Genomic DNA, 24640 nt, shown 5'->3' with positions numbered 1-24640 from the left:
GATTTCCTTAACTTTCCCCTTAAGGACATCCTTAAGTTGAGGATGGTTGCAAATATGAATATCCTTAAGTTTTTCCTCAAATCCTCCCCTATAGTTAAGGATTGAATCTAATGAATGAGTGAATGAGAATCCAATCAATTTTACACCAGAATAATTTTATTCTTCCTTCATCCGCAAGCACGTGTTCCCCATGCAACACATAACAAGCGTCATTGAAAATTATGTGTTCATTACATGTTCTGGCTTTTGGACGTCTCTTCCTATCACTAATCTGATTGGTTGCCTGGCATAGCAACGGCTCCTAAAGATTTCCTTAACTTCAAGGGAATCCTTATCCTTAAGGGTTGTTTATGCAACAGCACTTAAGGAAATTCTTAGCTAAGGAATTACAGTGTACAACAACGACATTTTAAGGCCATTTTCCCTGCTAGAGCGGGGGTTAGCCTTGCGGTCCCCATGACAATCTTCTCCATTTTGCCCTATTTTCTGCATCTCCCCTTGTTACCCCCCTTGCCCGCATTTCTTCTTCCGCCACCTTTAGCTAAGTCTTTCTCGGTCTTCCCCATCCTCTACTTCCTTCTACATTCATTTCCATCACTCTTCTCAACCAGTCACTTTCATCCTTCCTCAACACATGACCAAACCATCTCAACCTGTTTCTCTTCACAGCATCCATCACAGGCTCTTTCCCATCATCTTTCGCAATTCATCATTTGTCTTCCTCTCTCTCAACAAAACTCCGCACGTCCACCGAATTACAGTGTACCTTAAGGGAAATCTTTCCTTAAGGTTAAGGGAGTTTTATGCAACCTGGCCTCACAACATTCTAACCAATGACCACCAGCCCATAAACAGTAACAATACATTTTACAGTGAAAGAAACAGAATACTTGCACAAGAAAAATGAAATAATAAGAGTTGAAAATCACTAAAGATAAAAAATAAACATGTACATTTGCCTATCACTTGAAAGGCACGCTTCGAGCCAAGGGACACAAAGTGACACCCTTTACCTGAACAGTTCCTGAACCTCATGCTTCTTCGCCTGAAAAGGAACGTTCCGCACAAGGATTTTAGATGTTTTTTGCTTTGTTGCTTTCTGCATGTGCCGTCCATGCAGTAGATTTGAGTCAGTCCTGAGGGCGATGGAGTTTTGGGAAGAAGAGCAAGATAGACACAATGAGTAGTTAATTTATAGTGTGTGACGAAAGAGAGAAAAGAATACCAATTACAGGAAGTATTCAACAGCCAGGTTCAATAAATGCACACATTATTCTCCATTGTCTACGATTAGTAATTTAAACTTTGAAAGAATGGTTACAAATGTTATACGCTTGGTGCATTGAAAAGTGAATAAAATAAAAATCATATTCTGCAAAGCATCAGAATAATTCTGCAATTCTAAACAAACACTTGTTATCGAGCATTGTTGGGAATGCTCAGTTTGTTAACTTATGTTGGCCACAAAGCTCAGTCCGTGCAAACGGTGATAGGGAAGTTGATCAAACCTTTATTTACTTGTGCTAATGCGGTGAAACAAAAAAAAAAAGAAGTCCATTCACCTGAAAAGGTTTTGCTGCTTACATGTAACAAGTTCAGACTCAACACAAGAAAGGATAAAGCAAGTGCAAAGAGTGCTGAAACACTGAGGTACACAAGGTGCTGAAATCTTAATTCCACCTAATACTTGTTCATCTGTATCCGTTTGTCCACACTGGGATGGAAAACTTGGCCTGTTGTTTATTATTTCAGGGGGCTCTGCAGGACAGCAGAATTCCAATTTTGAAGGGCATTATAATTTGTCTCGATGCAACACAAACATTTCTGCTGCTACAATATAACTCTACAGCCTTAGCTTTTCATTTTCTCAAAATACATGTTGTGGCTTGCAAGTTAATGAGCAGTGCACAGAACCGAACTCAAGCAAATAACATACTGGGTGACGTGATGCAAGTTCAAACATCTTAACAAGACCTGAAGCCAAACAAAACAAGAAAATGGAAACATCATTTGATTTTTTTCCCCCAACAATTCCAAAGGCAAATATTTGTGCCATTGCAATAAAAATCTCCACAAGGCCAGGGTAGCCAAACTTGCAAGCTGATATCCATGTGATTATCACAATATATATTATGAACATTCTGTGCATCTTTCTGCAGTTTTACTTCCAGGGCTATTATAAGCCAGAAACTTCAGCCACTTTGGGACAAATGGCACCCTCCTGCGTCAAGTTCCTTGTGTATCTTTGTTATAACTCAGCACGTTGTTCAAGTATGCTGTGCCCATTACAAAGACTCGTTCCCAAATCCTTCTTCATCAATTCGTACAATAACATGCAATTATGCACTCCATTGTCCAATCTCAAAGAGCCAGGGTCATGCCCACATTGATCGCGCCTTGGCAGCGTGCTGTTTTATCACCGTAGATGAATTATAACATGATTGGCGTTGAAACAGCTCTTAATTTCCCCTTTGCAGGTTAGGCACCTCTCAAGCCCCACTGGCAGTCTCCAAGTATATAAGGGCTGACAAACACATCCCAACTGTTTTCAGCTTATCTTATCACCTAAGATAAGATGTTGTATGGAGATTCAAGTCTGATCAAACTCATTTCTTTAATGAAAGGCCTTAAACAAAAAGTTTAAGGTTCCCCTCAGGACAATATTTGAAGATGCAACATTATAATATGCACCAGAAACCTTTTATGCTGATTCCAATATATCAAATAATTGTGTTTCCTGGTCCATCTCTAAAGCCATAACTGACATCCCAACTCACCTTGATGCCCTTTCTGAGATCTTTAGCTCCAACCGATGTTCATCAACCATGCAGTGCTGAAAGAGGTTTAGATTTTAAATTCAGTCATAACTCACAAAATGCAAAAAAAAAATGCCTACACTATACAGAATGAAGGCTCGTGGAGGAGCTAGTACACTGAACGGATCAGGATGTAATATAACAAAAGGAACAGCAGAGTGGAGGGGGGGGGGGGGGGGAGAGCAACAGTGAAGATGAAAGGGGAGACTTGGACAAACTACGGGTGTGGAGAAGTGGAGGAGAGATCACGGGGTTGACAAGATGGGTACAGAAGGACAATCCCAGGAAGGAAAAACTAGAAACCTGAAATGAGGAGGCCTGGGATAGAGTGGAGGGGAGGGGTGTAACAAGGGTAGAAAATATTATGGTTTTGGATTTGGATTTGGGATTATCTGAGATGGTGGTGATCAGCTGCCTTGAAGACCTGGAGGGAAGACTGAGATGGAAGAGAATGTCGAAGTTAGTTCCACAGGCGAGAAAAAAGAGGAACGAATGAGTGGAGGTGAGTAGTGATTCTTGATTTAGGTAGTTACACCAGAATGGGGTTTATGGTGGACAACATGCACCTTGCAGAAACCTGGGGGGGAAGGGGGGGAGCATGGGTACAAAGCATGGAAATAGAAGGTGCAAGACCAGAAAGGAGGCAGTAGAAGACAGAAACAGACCTGTTTGCAGGAGCAAAACTCAGCTTCAGCATGGGAGATTCAAATGATCTTGAAGGCCTTTGTTTCCATGGTGTCAAGCTGAGCAAGGTGTGAGGCAGGTGGGCCAGCCCAGAGGGGAGAGCAGTACTTCATAAAGCTGCAGACAAAGGCCTTGTAGGTGGATAGGAGTTCAGGTGTACCAATAAATTACTTTGTATGATGGAGGATGCCCAATCGGCAGCTGGATTTGAAGGCCAACTTTGAAATGTGGTTCTCCCAAGAAAGGTCATGGTTGATTGAGACCCAGGAGTTTGAGTGACTGAACTTTGCCGAGGACTGTTAAAAAGTAGATTGGGAGAAGTGGGGAGGGGTGGGGGGTGGGGGAGGGGATCCGTTCAAAGGAAGAGAGTGAGAGTGAGAGTGACAATTGCAAGGATTGAAAGACATATTCCAAGTGTTTGACCAGCTTGTGATTCTACCAAGGTCTGAAGAGAGGAAAGAGGCTGCAGCCTGCCTATCTGAAGGATGAGGGATGTCACAGCAGAGGGTGGAGTCATCAGCAAATATATTGTTGCGGTTTTGAGAACCCCTCACTTTGTAAATACTTGTAAATATTCCATCATTTAAAAGGTCAAAGGTCGCAACCATAGTTAGGCCACAGCAACACGTAGGACACCATAGGACTTTCAGTCATTTCCTTAATATGTGTTTCAGATAAGGCTGTGTTCCCAATAGTTGAATCTGCGTTGCATTAATCAAATAAGATAGGCCCCATTCTGTCCATTTTGCCAGTCTCTCTCTCCAAATTGTGTTACGCGCCTCTGCCAGCCGCAGCCGCCTCAGCGTTCGCTCAGGCGACACCATTACGCACGTGGTCAAGCTTGGAGAAGGGGGCGGAGCGCCAAGAACGAGGCGTGGCCCTGTCAACGAGCCGTCAAGGGCGGAGCCGGTGAGCCCTCGCTAAACAACCAGGGCTGAGGTGAGCTCACTGGCGGGCGTGGCTCTATGAAGCCACGCCCGCCAGTAGCCAGGTCGGGGTTGGTCATCACGGACTGCGATTGATCTATAAGCGCACTATATAAGCGCACGGGCCAAGCCCTATCACAGACTGCGTGGGGAGAGCTCGAATATCACGGACTGCGCAGGGGACCGTCGTGATTAACAGAACGGCGCGGAGACGTCTGATTCCGGTCCCTGGAGCAAGGAAACGTCTTGGAGCTCTCTGCCGGCAGCAAAAGTTATAGTATTTTTTCCATTCGTGTTCGTCAATTCCGACTCGTTTTTTTATTGTGCATGTGTTGCAGGGTGTTTTCCAGTTGGTGTTGATTTGCAATTCTTGCAAACTTTTGTATAATTTAATCCTTTTCTGTCCCACCGCGTGCGCGGCCTAGTTTATCTCGGCTTCCCTACCCCCATAGGTGTTCTGTGAATTTAAGTTCTTTCCTTCGCTGTATTGCTTATTTCTTAGATTTTCTCTTCTCCCCCTAACTTCCCCGAACATCGACCACTTGTCTAACGTTTTAAATCTCTTCAAAGTCTCTTCACGTCTCTTCTCGTCTCGGGAAGTCACGTGACGTCACGTCTCTTCAAAGCTGTGCATGCGCGCACGCTTTCGAAGTTAATAAGTAACTGTTCACAATTGTGTTTTTGTCGTAATACCGGCTTTACCACAGGTCGAAACTTTATCTTTCTTTCGGTGTGTATGTAACTATTGGTGTGTCTCTAATAGTATTCTTGGTGTTGGTTTTTCATACCTGTGTACAGAATGGTCGGTTTCCTTTCGGCACTCGCAATTCCTTTCGGTCTCTATTTTTCACGTTCCACGTTCGGTCTCTGTCTTTGTTTTCATCCCAACTCAAAAAAAAAAAAAAAAAAAAATTGATATATATATTCCCTTCTCTGTTCTTATCCGTTTCGTTCTTATTTGTTCGTTCGTTCTTTGTTCACGTCGTTAAAAAATGGTCCATCTGTCCCCTGAAGAATGGTATTCTGTCATATTCTATAACACCTTTTTCTTCTTCTTCTATAAAAGGATGCTTTCGACTTGCTCACCAAATCTATTCATTCCAAAAAAAAATTCCATCTCTTATAGTGCATCTTTCATTCATTCCCTAAACTCTCCAGAACTCCACCCATCCTTCAGCATCCTCAAACGTATTTTTGACTCGAAGGTCGCAAGAATCTCATTTTGCAAGAAATGTTCTTTTCCCATTAATCGTACATTTTTCAAAATCCAATCTCACCCCTCCCCTCCAAATCTTCCCCATCACCCATCCCTTTCAAATCTTCCCCCTTGACGCTCCCCTCCAAATCTTCCCCATCACCCATCCCTTTCAGATCTCCCCCCTTGCCCCTTCCCTCCTAAACTCCCCCCACACCCCTCCCCTCTGAGACCCTCCCTCACTCCTCCCCTCTAACCCCTCCTCCTCAAAGCGTCCTCCCCGCTTCTTCCCCCTTCCAACTCTCACCTTCAGCTCCCTCAACCTTCTGCCTCACTCTTCCCCCTCCTCAAACAACACCTCACTGCGCCTCACCCATTCACCATCAAACCTTTTGTCCGCCCCATACTTCCCTTTCTCCAAGCTGTTCTGAAATCTCTGACGCACCTTCAACAGCTCTCCCTACCTCTTCCTCCTCTTCCACATCATACCGTACCGCTCCCTCCCCCTGTTCTGTATCCGATGCTCCCCCTTCCTCTTCTTTAACAGTATGGACCTCAAACATCCGGGGCCTTCGCTCAAACTTGACTGATCTCTCCATACAGGTTGCTTCTGACAAACCAGATGTGATCTGCTTAACAGAAACTTTCCTCCTTCATGATGTCTCTGATTCCTTGGTATCTCTCCCAGGTTACTCCCTCCTCCGGTATGATAGACCTGAGCCTCGTCCTGGAGGGGGGGTTGCTATCTTTATAAAAAACTCTCTTCCTCACTCGCCCTGCACTGCCCTCTCTCCACCTCACCCCCAGGAATACCTTTGGCTACGGCTTCCCCTTCGCTCCCACCTTTTGTTCATATGTGTGTTGTACCGTCCACCAAACAGTGATGACTCCATCTACATCTCACTGTCTGATAATATGGACCAACTTCTATCTACCCATCCCAACTCTCTCTTCCTCATATGTGGTGATTTCAATTGTCACCATGCCAGTTGGCTGGGTGTGGGTACCTCTCTCACCAGCCATGGCTCTTCAGCAAAGGACTTCTGCGACTCACTGGGACTGACACAATCTGTCAATTTCCCGACCCGGATCTCAGTCAACGGAGCATCTTCTCTTCTGGATTTGGTTATGACAAACTTCCCTGAAAATGTCTGCTGCTCTTCTTCTGCTCCAATCGGCTCATCTGATCATGTGCTTGTCAAAGTGGACATCTTTCTGACCATTCTCAGAGAGCCTCCTCAGCGTCGACGAGTCTGGCATTTCACTCAGGCCAACTGGCACGGTCTTCAAGCAGCCATCAATCATCTGGACTGGTCTCCCATCTCTACCGCCTCTGACATCAACTCATCCTGGGAATTCTTTCAAAGTAAATTGCTCTCTCTCATGCACAGATTTATACCATCTCGTCTTCAGTTGTCATACCCTTCCTCCCGTCCATGGTACACGGAATCTTGTGGTGAGGCTGTTGCCCTGAAACAACTTGCTTTCGTCTCCTGGAAAGCAAATCCAACGGAAGGAAATCTCATTTCCTTCCACAAAGCCCGAAACAAGTGTGTGTCCACCCTCAGGAGAGCCAGGAAACAATATCTCACCATTCTCAAGACCGAACTCTCTTATCTGTCTCCCTCTTCCAAATCCTGGTGGCGTCTGGTCAAATCTGTTTCTGGTGTTTGTTCCCCCTCCATCCCCTCCCTCACCTCAAACGGCTTAACGGCTGACTCCGCACGTGAAAAAGCTGAATGCCTCAACTCTGTGTTTGCCTCTAAATCTTGTGTCCCAAACCCATCCCTCTCTGTACCCACCGTACCCAGTCGTACCCAGCTGCTCCTGGACTCTGTGTCCTTTCCTCCTGACAAGGTGGAAAAGTTTCTGGCAACCCTCGTCTCTGATTCTGCAACTGGTCCTGACGGCATCAGCCCACGGGTCCTAAAATCATGTGCTTCTGCACTTTCACTCCCTCTTTCCGTTCTCTTCACCCTCTCTTTTGCTCAAGGTCATCTGCCATCTGCTTGGAAATCAGCCAACATCACCGCTTTGCACAAAAAAGGTGCAAAAACAGATCCCAGCAACTACAGACCAATCAGCCTTCTCCCAATTATCAGCAAAGTCATGGAATCCATCATTGCTTCAGATATTAAATCTTTCCTCTTCTCCAATGGCTTGATCTCTGATCATCAATTTGGTTTCAGACCTGGTCACTCTACTCTGGACATGCTGCTTCTGCTTTCTCAACAATGGATGGAGGTCCTCAACGCCAAACAGGAAATTAGAGCTGTCTCCCTTGACATTTCACGTGCCTTCGATACGGTCTGGCACCCTGCTCTGCTCTCCAAACTCTCCTCCTTTGGTATCCATGGAAATCTCCACGCATGGCTGGCGGACTTCCTCTCTGGTCGTAGTCAACGTGTGGCCCTGAATGGGTTTCTCTCATCTCCTCTTCCTGTTCAGGCTGGAGTTCCCCAAGGTAGTGTTCTGAGCCCTGTGCTTTTTCTGGTCTTCATCAATGATCTCTCTGACTCTCTTGAAAATCCTCTCTATCTCTTTGCTGACGACTCTACTCTCTGTCGCTCCATTCCTCATCCCTCAGATCGGCAGTCTGCAGCCTCCTCACTCTCTGCAGACCTGGACAAAATCACAGACTGGTCAAACAAGTGGAACATGTCTTTCAATCCTGACAAATCTCACACTCTTACAATGTCTCTCCGAAAGGACCGACTGGACAACCCTCCCATCTACTTTCTCAACAATCCTCTCAAAGAAGTTCTGTCGCTCAAGCTTTTGGGTCTCACTATCTGCCATGATCTTTCTTGGGAAAACCACATTTCCAAGCTGGCCTCCAAAGCCAGTCGCCGACTGGGCATCCTCCGTCGTGCGAAGTCCTTCCTTGGCACACCTGAGCTCCTCACCACATACAAGGCTTTCATCCGCAGCTCAATGGAATACTGTTCCCCCCTCTGGGCTGGTGCTCCTGCCTCACACCTTGCTCGGCTTCACGCTGTTGAGGCCAAAGCTTTCAGAATCACTGGAATCTCCTGCGATGTTGTCAACGCCGAGGGCCTTTCACTCACTCACCGCAGGCAGGTTGGTGGTCTTTCTGTCTTCTACCGACTCCTCTCCGGCCTTGCTCCCCCAGCTCTCTCTGTGCTCTGTCCCCCCAATATTCCTTCAGGTCGCACAAGATCTGCCTGCAACCCTCTTCTGGTTAAACTGCCAAAGTCTAGGCTCTCTGCTCACCTTCACTCTTTCATTCCCCTTTTCTCCCGCCTCTGGAACAAACTCCCCCACTCCCTTCAATCCCACTCCTCCCTCCAGGTCTTTAAAACAGCTGTTCACCACCATCTCTTATCTTCCCCCATCGAAAACCTTGATCTTTTCTACCCCCGGTAATTCACCCCAGAGTCCTTGCAGTGTTCATATGTTTTAATCCTCTCCCACCTCCCCCCAAGTCCTCCCGATGTCCCTGCTCTCAAATGTTGTGTTTGTGTCCTTCCCCCTCTCTTTTGTGTCCTTCCCCCTCTCTCCCCATCTTGTCTACCGCTCCCCTTGTTTTTTGTGTTTTGTGTGTCGGTTTGTCTTTTTGTGTGATTAATGTTAGCTCTTTCACGAGCCTCGATCTTGTATACAAAAAAAAAAAAAAAAAAAAAAAAAAAAAAAAATTGTAACGCTATTGAGAGGACTGCGCCACAAGCCATTGTTAACGGACTGATCCGGGAGCGCTCCATTTGATACGGACATTGAGTGATCGGGAGAGGGAGAGCGTTTGGCACGCTATACGTACGCGGCATTCCAGGCCCTCACATATGTAAGGTCCGGTCACGCGCCAACGACACGCGAAGCTGCCTGCCGTTCTTCGCCCGCGGACCCGGAGCCTGGACGGAGCCTACCTGCCTGGACCCATCTGCCTGGACCTTCCTCCCCTATCAGCTACCATCCCGTGTGAGTCTGTCTGTTTGTCTGTGGTTGTAAGTAAGACTGTATAGGTAAGCCTGCCCTGTGTCCTTTTGCTTCTTCTTCTTCTTGTATATTCCTTTCGTTTCCTCTTCTTTTGGTTTTGTACATAATTAATAAACCCACTCTTTGTTCTTCCCTTACTCTTGTTTCCTCTTATTCGATCGCTTTAGTCTTTTCTCGATTGAGTACCTGCGGCACGATTTCGGAACCGCTCAGGATCGGGTTAGTCTTTGTTAACGGCTCGGATCGCGGATTGCTAACCGCTCGGCAATATTCCATCTTATCCGTGGTTCGAGCGGGAGTTATTTCCCTGCTCACGGTCGGGGTTGGTAATTAGGTATTTGGGATGCCAAATTGACCAATCATCCTACCCAAGACCGACCGGGAGGAGCGTCATAATTTCCAGGATTGGGGGACGGCCAGCTTAAAAGACAAGGGGATTTACACCCCCCCCCCCCCCAAACTCTGGGGTTTTCCAGAGTCACAGAGATCATTAATGAAGATTAGGATAGGACTGGGACCAAAACACTGCCTTGGCCTGTTAGTCTTGACAACTCTGCAACAATCCCAACAACTCTAACAACTCCAGCCTTGAGAGGGAGAGGAGATTAAAGGATTCCACTGAGAACCACATGGTAGCTAGGAGAGTGTAGGAAGTCAGAAAGCCATGTGTGGAGTTGGCCTTGGATGCCATTGGCAGACAGTTTGGAGAGCAAAAGAGTTTGGATGCCAGACTATCAAAAGCACGAGATATGTCCAAAAAGATGGCCCTGATCTCATGTCTGACATTGAGTACTTCCATCCATTGTTGGATGAGTGGAAGCAGCATGACCAAATTAGAGTGATCTGGTCTGAATTCAAATTGGTGATCTGAGATGAGGCCGTTGGAGAAAAGGAAGGATTTCATATCAACTGCATTAATGGATTCCATGACCTTGCTGATTATTGTAAGCAAGTTGATAGGTCTGCAGTTAAGGGGATCCGCTTTTGCACCTTCTTCATGTAGAGCAATGATGTTGGTGGATTTCCAAGCAGATGGAAATGACCTTGGGTAAATGACAGGGTGAAAAGGGCAGAGAGAGGAAGTGCAAGAAAAGCAGAGCATATTTTTAGGACAAGTGACCTAATGTCGTCCGGTTCAGTTGCAGTCAGATTCAAGGGTTGCAAGAACTTTTCCATCTTCCACCTTCCCAAATACGCCTCAGAACTGTCATATACACAATCACGATGCCATCACTACAAGTTTTCACTTCATTGTAAAACTCCAAAGTGGCAGTTAAAGGATTTTGAGCTGATAGGTGTCACAGGCCTTGTAAAGATCAGCCTCAGTGATCGAAACAGCAGTGTGTTAACTGATACACCACCCATATAACCATGTGGCATTCTCTCAAGCAGAGATTAACCAATGTCATGAGAAATTTGTCCGAGGTCATTAGTTACTTTCGTGCATCAGGAAGATAATTGGTTTTGGGTCGTTTATTGTCATATATATATATATATCCTTTCTGCATATGTCGTGGGATTGTGAACTGGACAGGCAACTGACGGGCCATGACCTGCTTATGGTCACATATCTTTTCCACATATCTCACAGGATTGCGAGTTGGACAAGCAACCATGATAGGTGGGGAGGTTGTTTGAAGACTTGGAGTGGGCAGAGGTTTGCAATATATGCCTTGTGAAAAAGAAGAGGAAAAAGAAAGAATAGATCATGATGAAGAAGAATATGTAGCATGCGATTAGGGTGCTTCACTGCATTAGGGAGAAAACCTGAAGGTGGTCCATTTCTTTCGCTCGCTTTCTCAATTAAGCCACTGAAGGAGAAAACACCACAAACAAATTTTAAATCTGAGTAGCCGTTTATTTTGGGGTTTGTCCACTTTGGGGTCGTTTTTGTCCATCCACTACAAAGTTTGTACACTACATACTACATATATTCTGGGATTAGTTTCCCCATACTGATTATTTTCAGGGGAAGTAACTCTATGAAAATTATGTCTTGTTTATCACTCTTGATATTTAAAACATTACAGCATATAAAGACATAATTCGTGTTTTATATTCATAAAAATACATTTTGCTAATACACTTTGTTAAGGATGTATCGAATTTTAGTATTTTTCAGCGAAGAAGGTCCTTCTTGTTTGCTGTCTTTGGGTACGCTCGCCGATGATGCTCTGCCACCTGGATCATGTATTGGAGCTGATCCTCGTGCTTGGTATACCCCTTTGCCGTGAACTCGTGGATGAGAGCCACTCCTCTTTCAGCAGTGTCGTTAATCACGAGGAGCTTCGTGACCTGTTCCTTCCCCAGATTGTACCCGTCTGATGCAACATCGTCGCCGAGGAGAGCGGGACCGACTGTAACTTCAGACAAGCACCATAGATGCTGACTCATTGCCTTCGTGCCGGCTTCCTTGATTATCCGATCTCATGTTCCGCGAGTTACTTGGGCAGTTACAGCAGCGTGAGGTCCATTCGTGCTGCTGCAGAAGCTGTTGGCTGTGAACCAGATGCGGAGGTAATATTTTACGACGAAATTGCAGAAATCTCCGAGCGTTTCCCAGAGAAGTCCCATGCGGTTTGACCCCGAAACATTGATATATTTGAACTGATTTTTATACTGCTAGGTTTTCTCATTAAGTGGATCAAAATTACAAGCGAGCGAACGCGTGTGACAACTTCATGTTTTTTGAAGCACCCGAATGCACATGCCAGATCGATGAAAGAATTGAAGCATTTCATACTTTACAAAAGCTTTTAAAGGAAGAAATTCCAAATAACTAAGAATTCATACAAATCTTTCATTACACAGAAAATTTTGAATTGGTCACAAAATATTAAATCTCTCATTCAAATTTTAATTATTTATCCAAGACTTCATCAACAGAACAATGGAAGAAATCAATGCAACGTTTTCACACATGTTGAAGACATAACGAGATGGACGGCTAGGAAGAGAAACTGGGCCATGGTTAAAATATTGAATTCAATGTTACACCCAAACTGACCTGCAACTGTTTGAGAGCCTTCTCGGCATCATCCTTTTTCTTGTATTCTACAAATCCATAACCCATGGAAAGCAGCGAGCCTGGCAGGTGAGAAGCAACAAACAACGTTAAAAGGTTATAAAAACTATGTGAAGAAGAAAAATGATAAAATAAAAAATAATCAATCAAATGAATTACATTAATGAATAGGATTAAATAATTAAATTGATATACACTTGTTTGTAGATATACACTTGATATACGTGGGAAAATTGCATGCCCAGACCAGGAAAAGAGAGTGGCAATCATATGTGTGGGAAAATTGCATGATCAGTCAGGATCGCCCAGATAGCCCAGATGGCAGAGCACTGGTACGGTTTTCCAGAGGGTCTTCCTGGTCTGGGGATGAAATTTTCCCACAAATATCAATTTAATCAAATGAATATATATACACATACACACACACACATACATACATACATACATACATACATACATACACACACACACACACACACACACACACACACACACACACACACACACACACACACACACACACACACACACACACACACACCAATTTAACAATAAGAACATATTTAAACTAAAATACTTCATACACATGGGCATCTCATTAACAGAAATAATCTGGACAAGACACATTTCCATGAAACAACAGCAATGTTTATTTTTAACAGGAGCAAGGTTTATGAAAGAAAATGGTAGAGCTGACAGTGGGACAAACATCAAGGGAATACATGAACAGGAAAAGAGGCGAGGGAGGAAGGGAGGAAGCAATGAAACTGGCAAGTTAAATGGTTGAATTGTGGAAGGCCGGCCAATGGGGGTTATAAAGATCATGGGTCAGAATTTTTGATGATAAGCCATGGTGGTGCATTGAAGTCCTGGAAAGAGGAATGAGACAGAACAGGCTCTGGAAAGTTATTCCATAGATCTGAGAAGTGAGGAATAAAAGAGTTGAGGTGTGCAGTCAGCCTCCATTTTGGAAGTTTAACCAGGAAGGGTTTACTGGAAGAAAGCACGCATCATGGAATTACTGGGGAAACCAGAGGATAGAGATCAGAGGGAGCAATATTGGAGAACAGATGGTAGAAAACAAAAACCACACACCTGCCTGTGATGCGAGAACAACAGACCTTTTTCTTCAGCCTCGGTCACAGGAGATTCCAATAATTTTGAGAGCTTTAGATTCCACAGAATCCAGGCGAGACAGATATCATGCTGGAGTGCCAGACAACCAATAGCAAAGAGCAGTACACCAATAAAGTATAAATAGCACCGACTGAACTGATGGTCATCAGTTGAGGTTGTAGTTCAGACCACTGCTGATTCTGGGAGACCCTTTTGTGAGCCATCCTGATCATCTGGGATGCTCCCGATACAAAATAGAAAATAGTCAGGGGGAAAACATGCAAAATCCAACTAAACCCCTTCAACAAACAAGTCATAGAGGTTTTTGTATTTTTGGCATCCTTGCGACTCCTAGTCAACATTTCTGGATGATAACATTAAATTTAGGCGGTGGCATTTTTTTTATTTACGTATTTTCAAAATGGCTGCCACCCGCATCTAGCAAAACAACCACTAGCACATCTCAGCAACTAATGGGTTGATTTTGTTGGTTTTACTATCAAATTATAGGTTTCCTAGGTTGCTGAATCGATTTGTGAGGTGACCGAAGCATTTCAAGGTCAAGGTCACTTGTACAAGGTCAATGTTTATGTCAATTTTGACCCCCAAACCAATAAAATGACATGGCCAGTTATTTTTAAATTTGGATTAACTCAATTGCTACTTAAGTTTATGTTTTAGGGTGTTGCGTTCATTTCCCACTTCACTGATGCAATTCATGGTCAAGGTCATAGTGTTGAGGTGAAGGTCATTTTATAACCTGGAAACAAAAAATTTCAGGGCTCTACGAATGCTTACAGAGGAGATGCTCCAGAATCTTCTACAGCAGAATCCAGGAATAATAAGCATGGTTGGTATTTTCTCAATACCTCAACACTCACTTGGTATTTTCACTGGCGAGATATATTAGATACAGCCATGTCATGTCCGGCATACCACCACAACTCAGTCCAAAAGACCATGGATGGGAGCAAGACGGCTCTGTCCTGAAACCCTGCACCATCACACAAGGAACAAAACTGGCCCCTGATGAGATCCTTGAAATGGTACGGTGTGGATGTGAAAAATCTGCTTGTAAGGGTGGAAATTGCAAATGTAGCCTCATCGGTTGCACAGTGTTCTGTGCCTGTGAAGCTGGCCAACTGTGTCTCAATCCACTGACCAAGAGATCAAACATAGAAGATGAGGGTGATGAGGATGGTGAGGATGCCAGTATAGACTCATAAACTAATATCAGTACAACATCTATTAACAATTGTGGCATAAATTTGTAGAATAGTAAAGTGGTCGCTATATTACCTCTTTTGTAAGTGTTTGCATTAAATTTGAGATTTGATATTTCCGTGTCGTGTCTTCTGTGGCCCAATATGAAACCAAACAGGCTTTGAAATTGACCATTACTATTTGACCTTGACTTCAAGTCACTCAAAACACCCTGGTTAATCTACTTATATGCCCATAGACCTAATATCTGGTAAAAAAAAATCATCAGAACTGGCCTATAAAATGCTGAAACCTTCTATTTTTCATCTTTTTGGGGTCACATATCACATTGACCATGTGATCTTGACCTTGAAATGCTTCGGTCACCTCACAAATCGATTCAGCAACCTAGGAAACCTATAATTTGATAGTAAAACCAACAAAATCAACCCATTAGTTGCTGAGATGTGCTAGTGGTTGTTTTTGCTAGATGCGGGTGGCAGCCATTTTGAAAATACGCAAATAAAAAAAATGCCACCGCCTAAATTTAATGTTATCATCCAGAAATGTTGACTAGGAGTCCCAAGGATGCCAAAAATGCAAAAACCTCTATGACTTGTTTTTTGAAGGGGTTGAACTGGATTTCCCCCTGACTAAAAATTGAAGTCCGGGCGATCCTGAGGACCATCGAGTAGAAGGGCTGTATATGGTTTCTGAGCAATCAGTTGGGAAATAAGGAATGAGCAGGGATTCGAAGTTTCAGCGGGTAACCCTGGAAAAAGCCCAAAATATGTGTCGTCATAGTTGTCATATTTCACCCACCCCCCCCCCCCCCCCCCCCCACATATGGAGCTTACAATGCAGAGGGAAATTCGGCCATTTTTGCTTACGTAACAAATATATGGCAAAAACAAATATATGTTTGACAAACAGGTTTTCAGAGAAAATAAATAAAAATTAAGTTTCACCCTTTAAAAATTGTTCAATAAATGAGGCTCCTTTTCCCATCTGTGTTGCAAGTACAGTGACCTGAAAAGGCGGTGTACAATCAAAAATACTGTTTCATTGGGCGATATACTACTGTTGTATAAATAATATGCAAACATTGAAAAAAAAAAAAGTAATGAATCTAATTGATATGAGAAACAGGAATGAATGAGACTCACCATTATTACAAGTGAAGAAGAAGATGAAGGAGGAAGCATTTGTTTAAATGGAAACTGAAACTGGCCCATCTATCCTCACTTTACTCAACTATAAAATACTGTTTGTAGATTGCCGAACATCTGATTGATAAAGATATGACGATCAGAATTTATGGATACGGCATATAAATCCGCGATAGGACAATTGTTGAAGGAGCGGACACACAGACAGGCAGATGCACACATGCAGACAGGCCGAGACAGCTCCTTTTATACGAGAATAATTGATATATGCTTTGTTGCAACCTCATCGTTCTTTTTGTTATCTATTTTGTAATTAGAATGCCATGTTGTGGATGGACCTATCAGCTGTTCTCAAGCATCACATTTTTACCTGACATGACATCTAACCCTTGATGCAGAAATCGAATCAGTTCATCTTTTTATCATAATATACAGTCACGTGAAAAAGTAAGTACACCCCATGTAAAGTTTTGACTTTTTCAACATATTTCAACATACAACTATTTGATCTTCATTTCAACAATATTGAAAGATAAAGGTGATATAATATAACAAATATCATGAAACATTTACATTTTGTAGTCCATTGTATAATTTAAATAAACATAAATGCAAATTTTGCATGTGGAAAAAGTAAGTACACCCTTAGCTCTAATAGGTGGTATTGCCCCCTTTGACAGAAACAACCTCAAGTGGGCGTTTCTTATAACTGTATATACCAGTCTCCGACATCGACGAGGATACATTTTTGCCCACTCCTCCATGCAGAATTCTTTCAGCTGGGCAATGTTTAAGGGGTTTCTTGCATGCACAGCTCGTTTCAAATCCCCCCACAACATCTCGATGGGATTTAGATCCGGGCTTTGACTTGGCCATTCCAGAACCCTCCATTTCTTTCTTTTCAGCCATTCCTTGGTGGATTTACTGGTATGTTTAGGGTGATTGTCATGTTGCAAGGTCCACCTTCGGTTGAGCTTCAACTTTCCGACAGATGGCCTCACATTTGTTACGTGCTCCTCCACGACCCACTGGTCACGGTGTCCCTCTGAGCCCCGAGAGGAGTCACGGCAGAAAAATGTGTTATTCTGTATGGCAAAGATCAATGGAGAAGCCACCCCAATTGTTACTAACAAACAAATCTTGTATTAAGATCACACAAGAATAACAGTACAACAATAATAGTAATCAAAAGTACAATCAATATGTCCTATGATGGTACCATCAGTTTTGTAATATATAACTCACTGTGCTCCAAGTGAGTGAAACAAGAACATCCCCAATGTCTCTTATTCCCGGCTTCAAGCCAAAGTTGTTTCGCTCCAGCGATCGCCAGAACGATGTCCAATCGAGACCAGAATTCCGTTCGGATGGCAAGAACAGTCCTGCTGCCAAAGCGGGGCAAAGGCGCCCTCAATGCGACTGGGAAATCCAAAGGCGCCCTCCAGGCGACTGAGAGATCACACCCTCGGGTATGGACGTTCCACAGCTCACAGTCGGCGACACGCAGACTTTCCACTCAAAAGCCACGTCACACACACACACACACACACACACACACACACACACACACACACACACACACACACACACACACACACACACACACACACACACACACACACACACACACACACACACACACACACACACACACACACACACACACACGTCTGAATGTGGTGAAAATGGTCGAAACGAGACGAAACCGTGAGCGAAGCGCAAGTCCTGCGCGATTCAAAATGGCCGATGGCCCGGTCTCATGGCGCAACGGCACGACGATGATTCTCTCCTGAATCGATCGCAAAACCTGACACGCAGGTTAATCTGTCACAGCGATAACCACTCTGTCGCAGGAATCCCTTTCCTGGGAAACCCGAAAGTTCGCTAGTGACTGTTGTTCACCAACGTTCGCTCCAGACCGCAAATAGCTCGGCTCCTTCTTGCCCGACTCACTCACTCCGCCTTCTTTTCCTCTTCGTCGTCCGGTTCCCGATCCGATTTCCTGTTTCTTTTTAACACTAACTTTTCCACCTTTTGAAAACAGCTCATACACAATAAACCTTTTGAAAACAATAATAGTACAACAACAACAACAACAACAGGCATTTTAAGGCCATTTTCCCTGCAAGAGCGGGGGTTAGCCTTGCGGTCCCCATGACAATGTTCTCCATTTTGCCCTATTTTCTGCATCTCCCCTTGTCAACCCCCTTGCCCGCATTTCTTCTTCGACCATCTTTAGCCAAGTCTTTCTCGGTCTTCCCCGTCCTCTACTTCCTTCTACATTCATTCCCATCACTCTTTTCAACCAGTCACTTTCATCCTTCCTCAACACATGACCAAACCACCTCAACCTGTTTCTCTTCCCAGCATCCATCACAGGCTCTATTCCCATCATCTTCCACAATTCATCATTTGTCTTCCTCTCTCTCAACGATACTCCACACATCCACCGAACCATTCGCATTTCCACCCTTTCCAGCCTTCATTGCTGCTCTACGTTCATTACCCATGTCTCGCTCCCATAAATCATAACACTTCTCACACATGCAGCATACACCTTTCCCTTCAGCTTCAATGACACTCCCCTCCTCGTCAGCACGCCACTCAGTTCCCGAAACTTCTTCCATGCACATCTCACTCTAGCAACCGTTGCTGAGTCTGATCCACCTTCTCCATTCAGCATGTCTCCAAAGTAACAAAATGTTTTCACACTTTCCAGCTTCACGCCATCTCCAAGATCCAACTCAACATTTCCTCCATCTGCAGCTCCCTCTGTGCACACCTTACACTTGAATGTAGCTGCCACACTGGTTAATGACCCTCTCAAACCACTACATTTTTGATGAACCCACTCAGCGCACATTGTACCTTGAATGGAATTCACTCCGACACCCTTCCTGCACACAGCACACGGCCACTTCCCAGTTCTTTCCACCTCACCACATGCTTTACCACTTGCCATCACCTTCGTTTTTCTGATATTCACCTTCAGACCTTTTGTCTCCATACATTCCTTCCACTTGTTCATCTTCTCCTTCAGTCCATCCATACTTTCTGCAATCAACACCAGATCAGCTGCATACAACAACACCCACGGTAGACCCTCCTTTACGTTCTGAGCCAGCACCTCCATCACAGCTACAAATAGTAGTGGACTTAGTACCGACCGTTGATGCACTCCCACCTTCACCTCAAACTCACCACTGTTCCCGTCCTTCGTACTTACAGCTGTGCGCGCTCTTTTGTACATTGCCATCACGACTCTGATCAACCATTCCTCCACTCCTAACTTCCTCAATGCCCATATCACTACTTCACGTGGAACCCTATCGAATGCTTTCTCCAGATCTACAAACCCAAGAAACAACTTCTTCCTCTTCTCCATATACTTCTCCTGCAACTGCCTCACATTTTGTACATTGCCATCACGACTCCCATGTCGTGATGGGAGTCGTATCGACTCCCATTGAAAACAATAATAGTACATGGAACCAAAAATGTTTTAAGTGGATGAAAACCATAACAAAAGAAGTGACGAATCCGTAACACTTCCCCCCCTCAAGAAAGAAAGTTTGAACACGGTGAAAACTTTCTTTGCAGGCAAAAATTCTTTTAACAAACAAAATTAAGACTCACACCCAAATCATCAATTTCTGGGAGCAACAATAATTAATATTTCCAAAAAATAAAGCAACAAAACTTCCACACAACCTACAGAAATTTCCACCAAAGTTAGTTCACTCTGGACAAAGCATCAGCAACGACATTGTCCCTGCCCTTTACATGCTCAATTTCGAAGTTGAACTCCTGCAAAGCCAAACTCCATCTCATCAACCTCTGGCCTTTATTTTTCATTTTTTGAATGAAGGTTAAGGGGTTGTGATCAAAAATCCAAAGCAAATCAAACCTATAGCACTTTTTGAAGGAGGCCGAGTTGAGAGCCAGGTTTCATGGTGGTTCGGTGGTGAGGCCTGGAAGTATTCACCACATGGACGCCTTTAGGAACGTGGAGTTCACGGTTAATCTGTGTAGGAATCTTGGCTCAGCTGCTCCGCAGCATTCAGTGCTTCAAACTCTTCCTAACTTTCATAATAATCACGGTTGGAGCGCTTGTCACTGTAGTCACGTGAATAGCGGTCTCCTTCTCGGCCACTACCCTGATAATCATCCCTTCGGGAGCTGCCGTAACTCTGGGAGCCTCCATAGTAATCTCGACTGCGGCCACCACCAAAACTACTACTACCACCCCGGGAGCCATAGCCACCCCTGAAACTACCTCCACGTTTTCCTCCTCTGTAGCCCCCTCGACGCCCATGGCCTGCCTTCTCTACTGTTATGGTCCGACCATCCAAATCCTTGCCATTCAAATCCTTTTCTGCATCTTTGGCATCCTTTGTGTTTTCAAACGTGACAAAGCCAAACCCTCTCGACTTTTGTGTCTCCCTGTCTTTTATCAGCAACAATTCCAAGAGTGATCCATATTTGCCAAAGACAGAGTCCAGAACATCTTCCCTTGTTTTGAAGTTCAGTCCACCTACAAAGAGCTTGCCAACATTGCCTTCATTCATGACTTGTGTGCGCTGACACTTAGTTTCAGGGTACTTGACACGAAGTGTCTGTGCAAAACGTGACGTCCGTACCTTCCTCTTCTCTTCAGAGCACTTCCTACCCATAGCACGAGTCACGGTACAGGATGGAAAGATACCCGGAATCTCCTGCGCTAACTGTGCAGTGTTATTTTCCATACCAGGCTTTTCAACAAACATCGGGTTACCAGAAACTTGACCACTGGCCAACTCATTCCCGATAACAAAAGAGATTCCCTCTACAGGAAGAGTGGCTTGTAAACCTATGGTGACCGGTCCTGACACCAAATCAGACTTTAAATGGATGACATGAAGTGGAGCTTTAACATAGCCACCAACCCCCTGTAAAAGAACATTAACACCAGTTGCCGTCATCTCTGACAATGGCAAAATGCCTTCAAGCATCAAAGATTGATGTGCTCCTGTGTCCCTCAATGCCCTAACAGGTCTCTGGTTAGTCAAGTGTCCATCCAGTGACACAAACCCCTCTGAAATAAAAGGTTTGTAACCCTCTTGAACAAGGTCGTTCTGTGATGCCGTAACTTTGGCATGGGAACCTTCACAAGGCACTGTCCTCCAAAGGCGATTTCTCGCATTTGCCAATGCATTCGGAGTTGTACTAGTCTGACTCCGCTCCTGATTTTTCCTTTTCAGGGCATAACATTGGGACATCAAATGTCCAGGTTTCTTGCAAAAAGCGCAAGTAGGCCCGGAGGAAAAACTCGAGGTCTGCTCGAGCACCCGGAAGATAAATCTGTCTGGGGAACTGTAGTCTTCTGATCCCTAAAAGTGGCGGTATCAGATTTGTCCTCATAGTCATCTCTAGGCCGCCCCCCTGAATCTTCGTTCTCCGCATCGGATGTACCATTACTCCCCTGGCGAACTCCAGGCGGGAAGTTAGGTTTGTGGAACCCATCCTGTGTGTCAAGGCATAGTCATCTGCCATGGTTGCTGCCTCATACAACTCTGGTACCTTCTTTTCCTCCAGATGTACTTTAATGTCCACGTGGACACACCGTTTGAATTCCTCCACCAAGATCAATTGTTGCAACAGATTGAAGTCTTTCCCAATCCCCTTCGAATCACACCACCGATCAAACATGGTTTCCTTCATTCTGGCAAACTCCACATGGGTCTCACTCTCCCTCTTTTTTTTTTTTTTTTTTTGGATACTGAATCGAGGCTCATGAAAGAGCTAACATTTATTTCACAAACAAATCAACCAGACAAACAAAATATACAAAAGGAGGGAGCGGAAGACAAGATGGGGAGAGAAGGGGAAGCACACAACCACAACATTTGAGAGCAGGGAGAAGTGTGGGAGGGAGAGGGCTTGGGGGGAGGAGGCATGGGAAGGGGGGGGAAATCTCTTCCTGGCATTCCGGATTTTTTGCCGGTAAGCTTCAGGGACCAATTCATAGGCTTTGAGAATGGCTTTCTTCACTTCCTCATAATCTGTACATTTGTCAATCGGTAAAGCCAAAAATATATCTTGAGCTTTACCCACCAGAACACTTTGCACTAACATAGTCCAGGACCCCACAGGCCATTTTAGCATTTTAGCCACTTTCTCAAAGTGTAAAAAAAACTTGGCTACCTCTTTTTCATTGAAGGGTGGAACCAGCCTCACATGCCTACCAACATCCCAGGTGTTCTGACTAGTTGTCGAACTAGCCGGCATGGATACGACTTCTCTCCGTTAACCCATTAATTCCAGCTCCTTGAGTTTAACTTACTTCTGATACTCCATGTCACGTTCCTTTAATTCCCTTTCGGCTCTCCTCTCCTCTGCTCATTCATTTTCTCTTCTTTCTTCGAGTTCCCTTTCCATTCTCCTTTCCTCTGCTCTTCTCTCCTCGGCTTTCCATTCCAACTCTTTTCACCTTTCCTGGCTCTGCAGTTGCATCTCCATTTTCCGGGGCTCCACATTTTCTTTTTCCTCGGGTAACCAATCCAAGGCTACCTCTGTCCATGTTCCCTGTCCCACCAGAGATTCTACCACCAATGTCTGCATCTCTGCTTTCTTCATATGAGCTCGGACCTCCAAGTTAAAATGTTTGGCCAATATCAAGAGTTCCGATCTTTTTAACGCAAAGAACTGTGCCTCATTAGGGGACGCCGCAAACTTTTCTGGGTCAAACACCATGGTGACTATCAGTTAACACCTGTTAACCTTCACACAAATTTATTTCCAATTTTTTGAAAAATTTGGGAATGTTAGAAAAATTCCAAATTTGGGAATTTGGGGAATGTTAGGGAATTATATCCCGGACGAGGACCCCAATTTCAATTTGGGCCAATTTTGGACGAGTTCCCAATATCCCGGACGAGCCCCCAATTTCTGTTACGTGCTCCTCCCCGACCCCCTGGTCACGGTGTACCTCCGAGCCCCGAGAGGAGTCACGGCAGAAAAATGTGTTATTCTGAATGTCAAAGTTCAATGGAGAAGCCACCCCAATTGTTACACAAACAAATCTTGCATTAAGATCACACAAGAATAACAGTACAACATAATAGTAATCAAAAGTATAATCAATATGTCCTATGATGGTACCATCAGTTTTGTAATATATAACTCACTGTGCTCCAAGTGAGTGAAACAAGAACATCCCCAATGTCTCTTATTCCCGGCTTCAAGCCAAAGTTGTTTCGCTCCAGCGATCGCCAGAACGATGTCCAATCGAGACCAGAATCCCGTTCGGATGGCAAGAACAGTCCCGCTGCCAAAGCGGGGCAAAGGTGCCCTCAAGGCGACTGGGAAATCCAAAGGCGCCCTCCAGGTGACTGAGACATCACACCCTCGGGTGTGGACGTTCCACAGCTCACAGTCGGCGACACGCAGACTTTCCACTCAAAAGCCATGTCACACACACACACCCCCCAGATCGACGTCTGAATGCGGTGAAAATGGTCGAAACGAGACGAAACCGTGAGCGAAGCGCAAGTCCTGCGCGAGTCCAAATGGCCGACGGCCCGGTCTCGTGGCGCAACGGCACGACGATGATTCTCTCCTGAATCGATCGCAAAACCTGACACACAGGTTAATCTGTCACAGCGATAACCACTCTGTCGCAGGAATCCCTTTCCTGGGAAACCCGCAAGTTCGCTATTGACTGTTGTTCGCCAACGTTCGCTCCAGACCGCAAATAGCTCGGCTCCTTCTTGTCCGACTCACTCGCACCGCCTTCTTTTCCTCTTCTTCCTCTTCGTCGTCCGGTTCCCGATCCGGTTTCCTGTTTCTTTTTAACACTAACTTTTCCACCTTTTGAAAACAGTTCATACACAATAAACCTTTTGAAAACTATAACAGTACATGGAACCAAAAATGTTTCAAGTGGATGAAAACCACAACAACGGAAGTGACGAATCCGTAACGCATTATCCTCAAGCACCCTCTGGTACAATGAAGAATTCATAGTGGATTTTATGATTGTGAGCTGCCCAGGCCCTGATGCAGCAAAGCTGCCCCAAACCATAATATTTCCACCACCATGCTTTACAGTTGGTATCAGGATCTTGTGGTCAAATGCTGTCTTTGGTTTTCGCCAAACATGTCTTCTGGTACTGTGGCCAAATAGCTCTACCTTTGACTCATCTGTCCAGAGCACATTGTTCCAGAAGTGCTGGTCTTTGCCTAGGCCCTAGGTGTTCATTGGCAGACGTTAGTCTTGCCCTGATGTTCTTTCTGGACAGCAAACGATTCCTCCTGGCACACCTCCCATGTAGATCAAATTTGTGCAGCCTCTTTCTAATGGTAGACTCGTGCACTTTGACATGAACAGTGGCAAGAGCTACCTGTCGGTCCCGTGATGACATTCTGGGGTTATTAGAGACTTCTTTCAGCATATTACGGTCTGCTCTCGGGCTGAACATGCTGGGGCGGCCTGGCCTGAACAAGTTGGCAGTTGTTTGGAATCTTCTCCACTTGTAGATGATCTTCCGGACAGTCGAATGATTGATTTCAAA

At 44.7% G+C, this 24640-nt stretch overlaps 1 protein-coding gene across 4 annotated transcripts in view; it reads right to left on the bottom strand.

The window, feature by feature from the left end:
- Positions 1 to 24640, bottom strand: part of RBM19 (RNA binding motif protein 19) — a 233193-nt gene that overhangs the window by 13308 nt on the left and 195245 nt on the right. For 3 of the 4 annotated variants that reach the window (XM_078780149.1, XM_078780152.1, XM_078780150.1), the window contains 3 exons: positions 12583 to 12662; positions 2778 to 2833; positions 1014 to 1136 (listed from right to left, as the gene is read on the bottom strand). In XM_078780149.1, coding sequence (XP_078636275.1) covers positions 1014 to 1136; positions 2778 to 2833; positions 12583 to 12662 — 259 coding nt within the window. Of the gene's footprint in view, positions 1 to 1013; positions 1137 to 2777; positions 2834 to 3481; positions 3618 to 12582; positions 12663 to 24640 lie in introns of all 4 variants that reach the window. The other variant, XR_013623829.1, reaches the window with a different exon arrangement.

The sequence above is a fragment of the Myxine glutinosa genome, chromosome 6, assembly GCF_964187855.1.
Source record: "Myxine glutinosa chromosome 6, kmMyxGlut1.1, whole genome shotgun sequence".
Taxonomy (NCBI): Eukaryota; Metazoa; Chordata; class Myxini; order Myxiniformes; family Myxinidae; genus Myxine; species Myxine glutinosa.
This window is presented reverse-complemented; position numbering and strand designations above follow the sequence as displayed.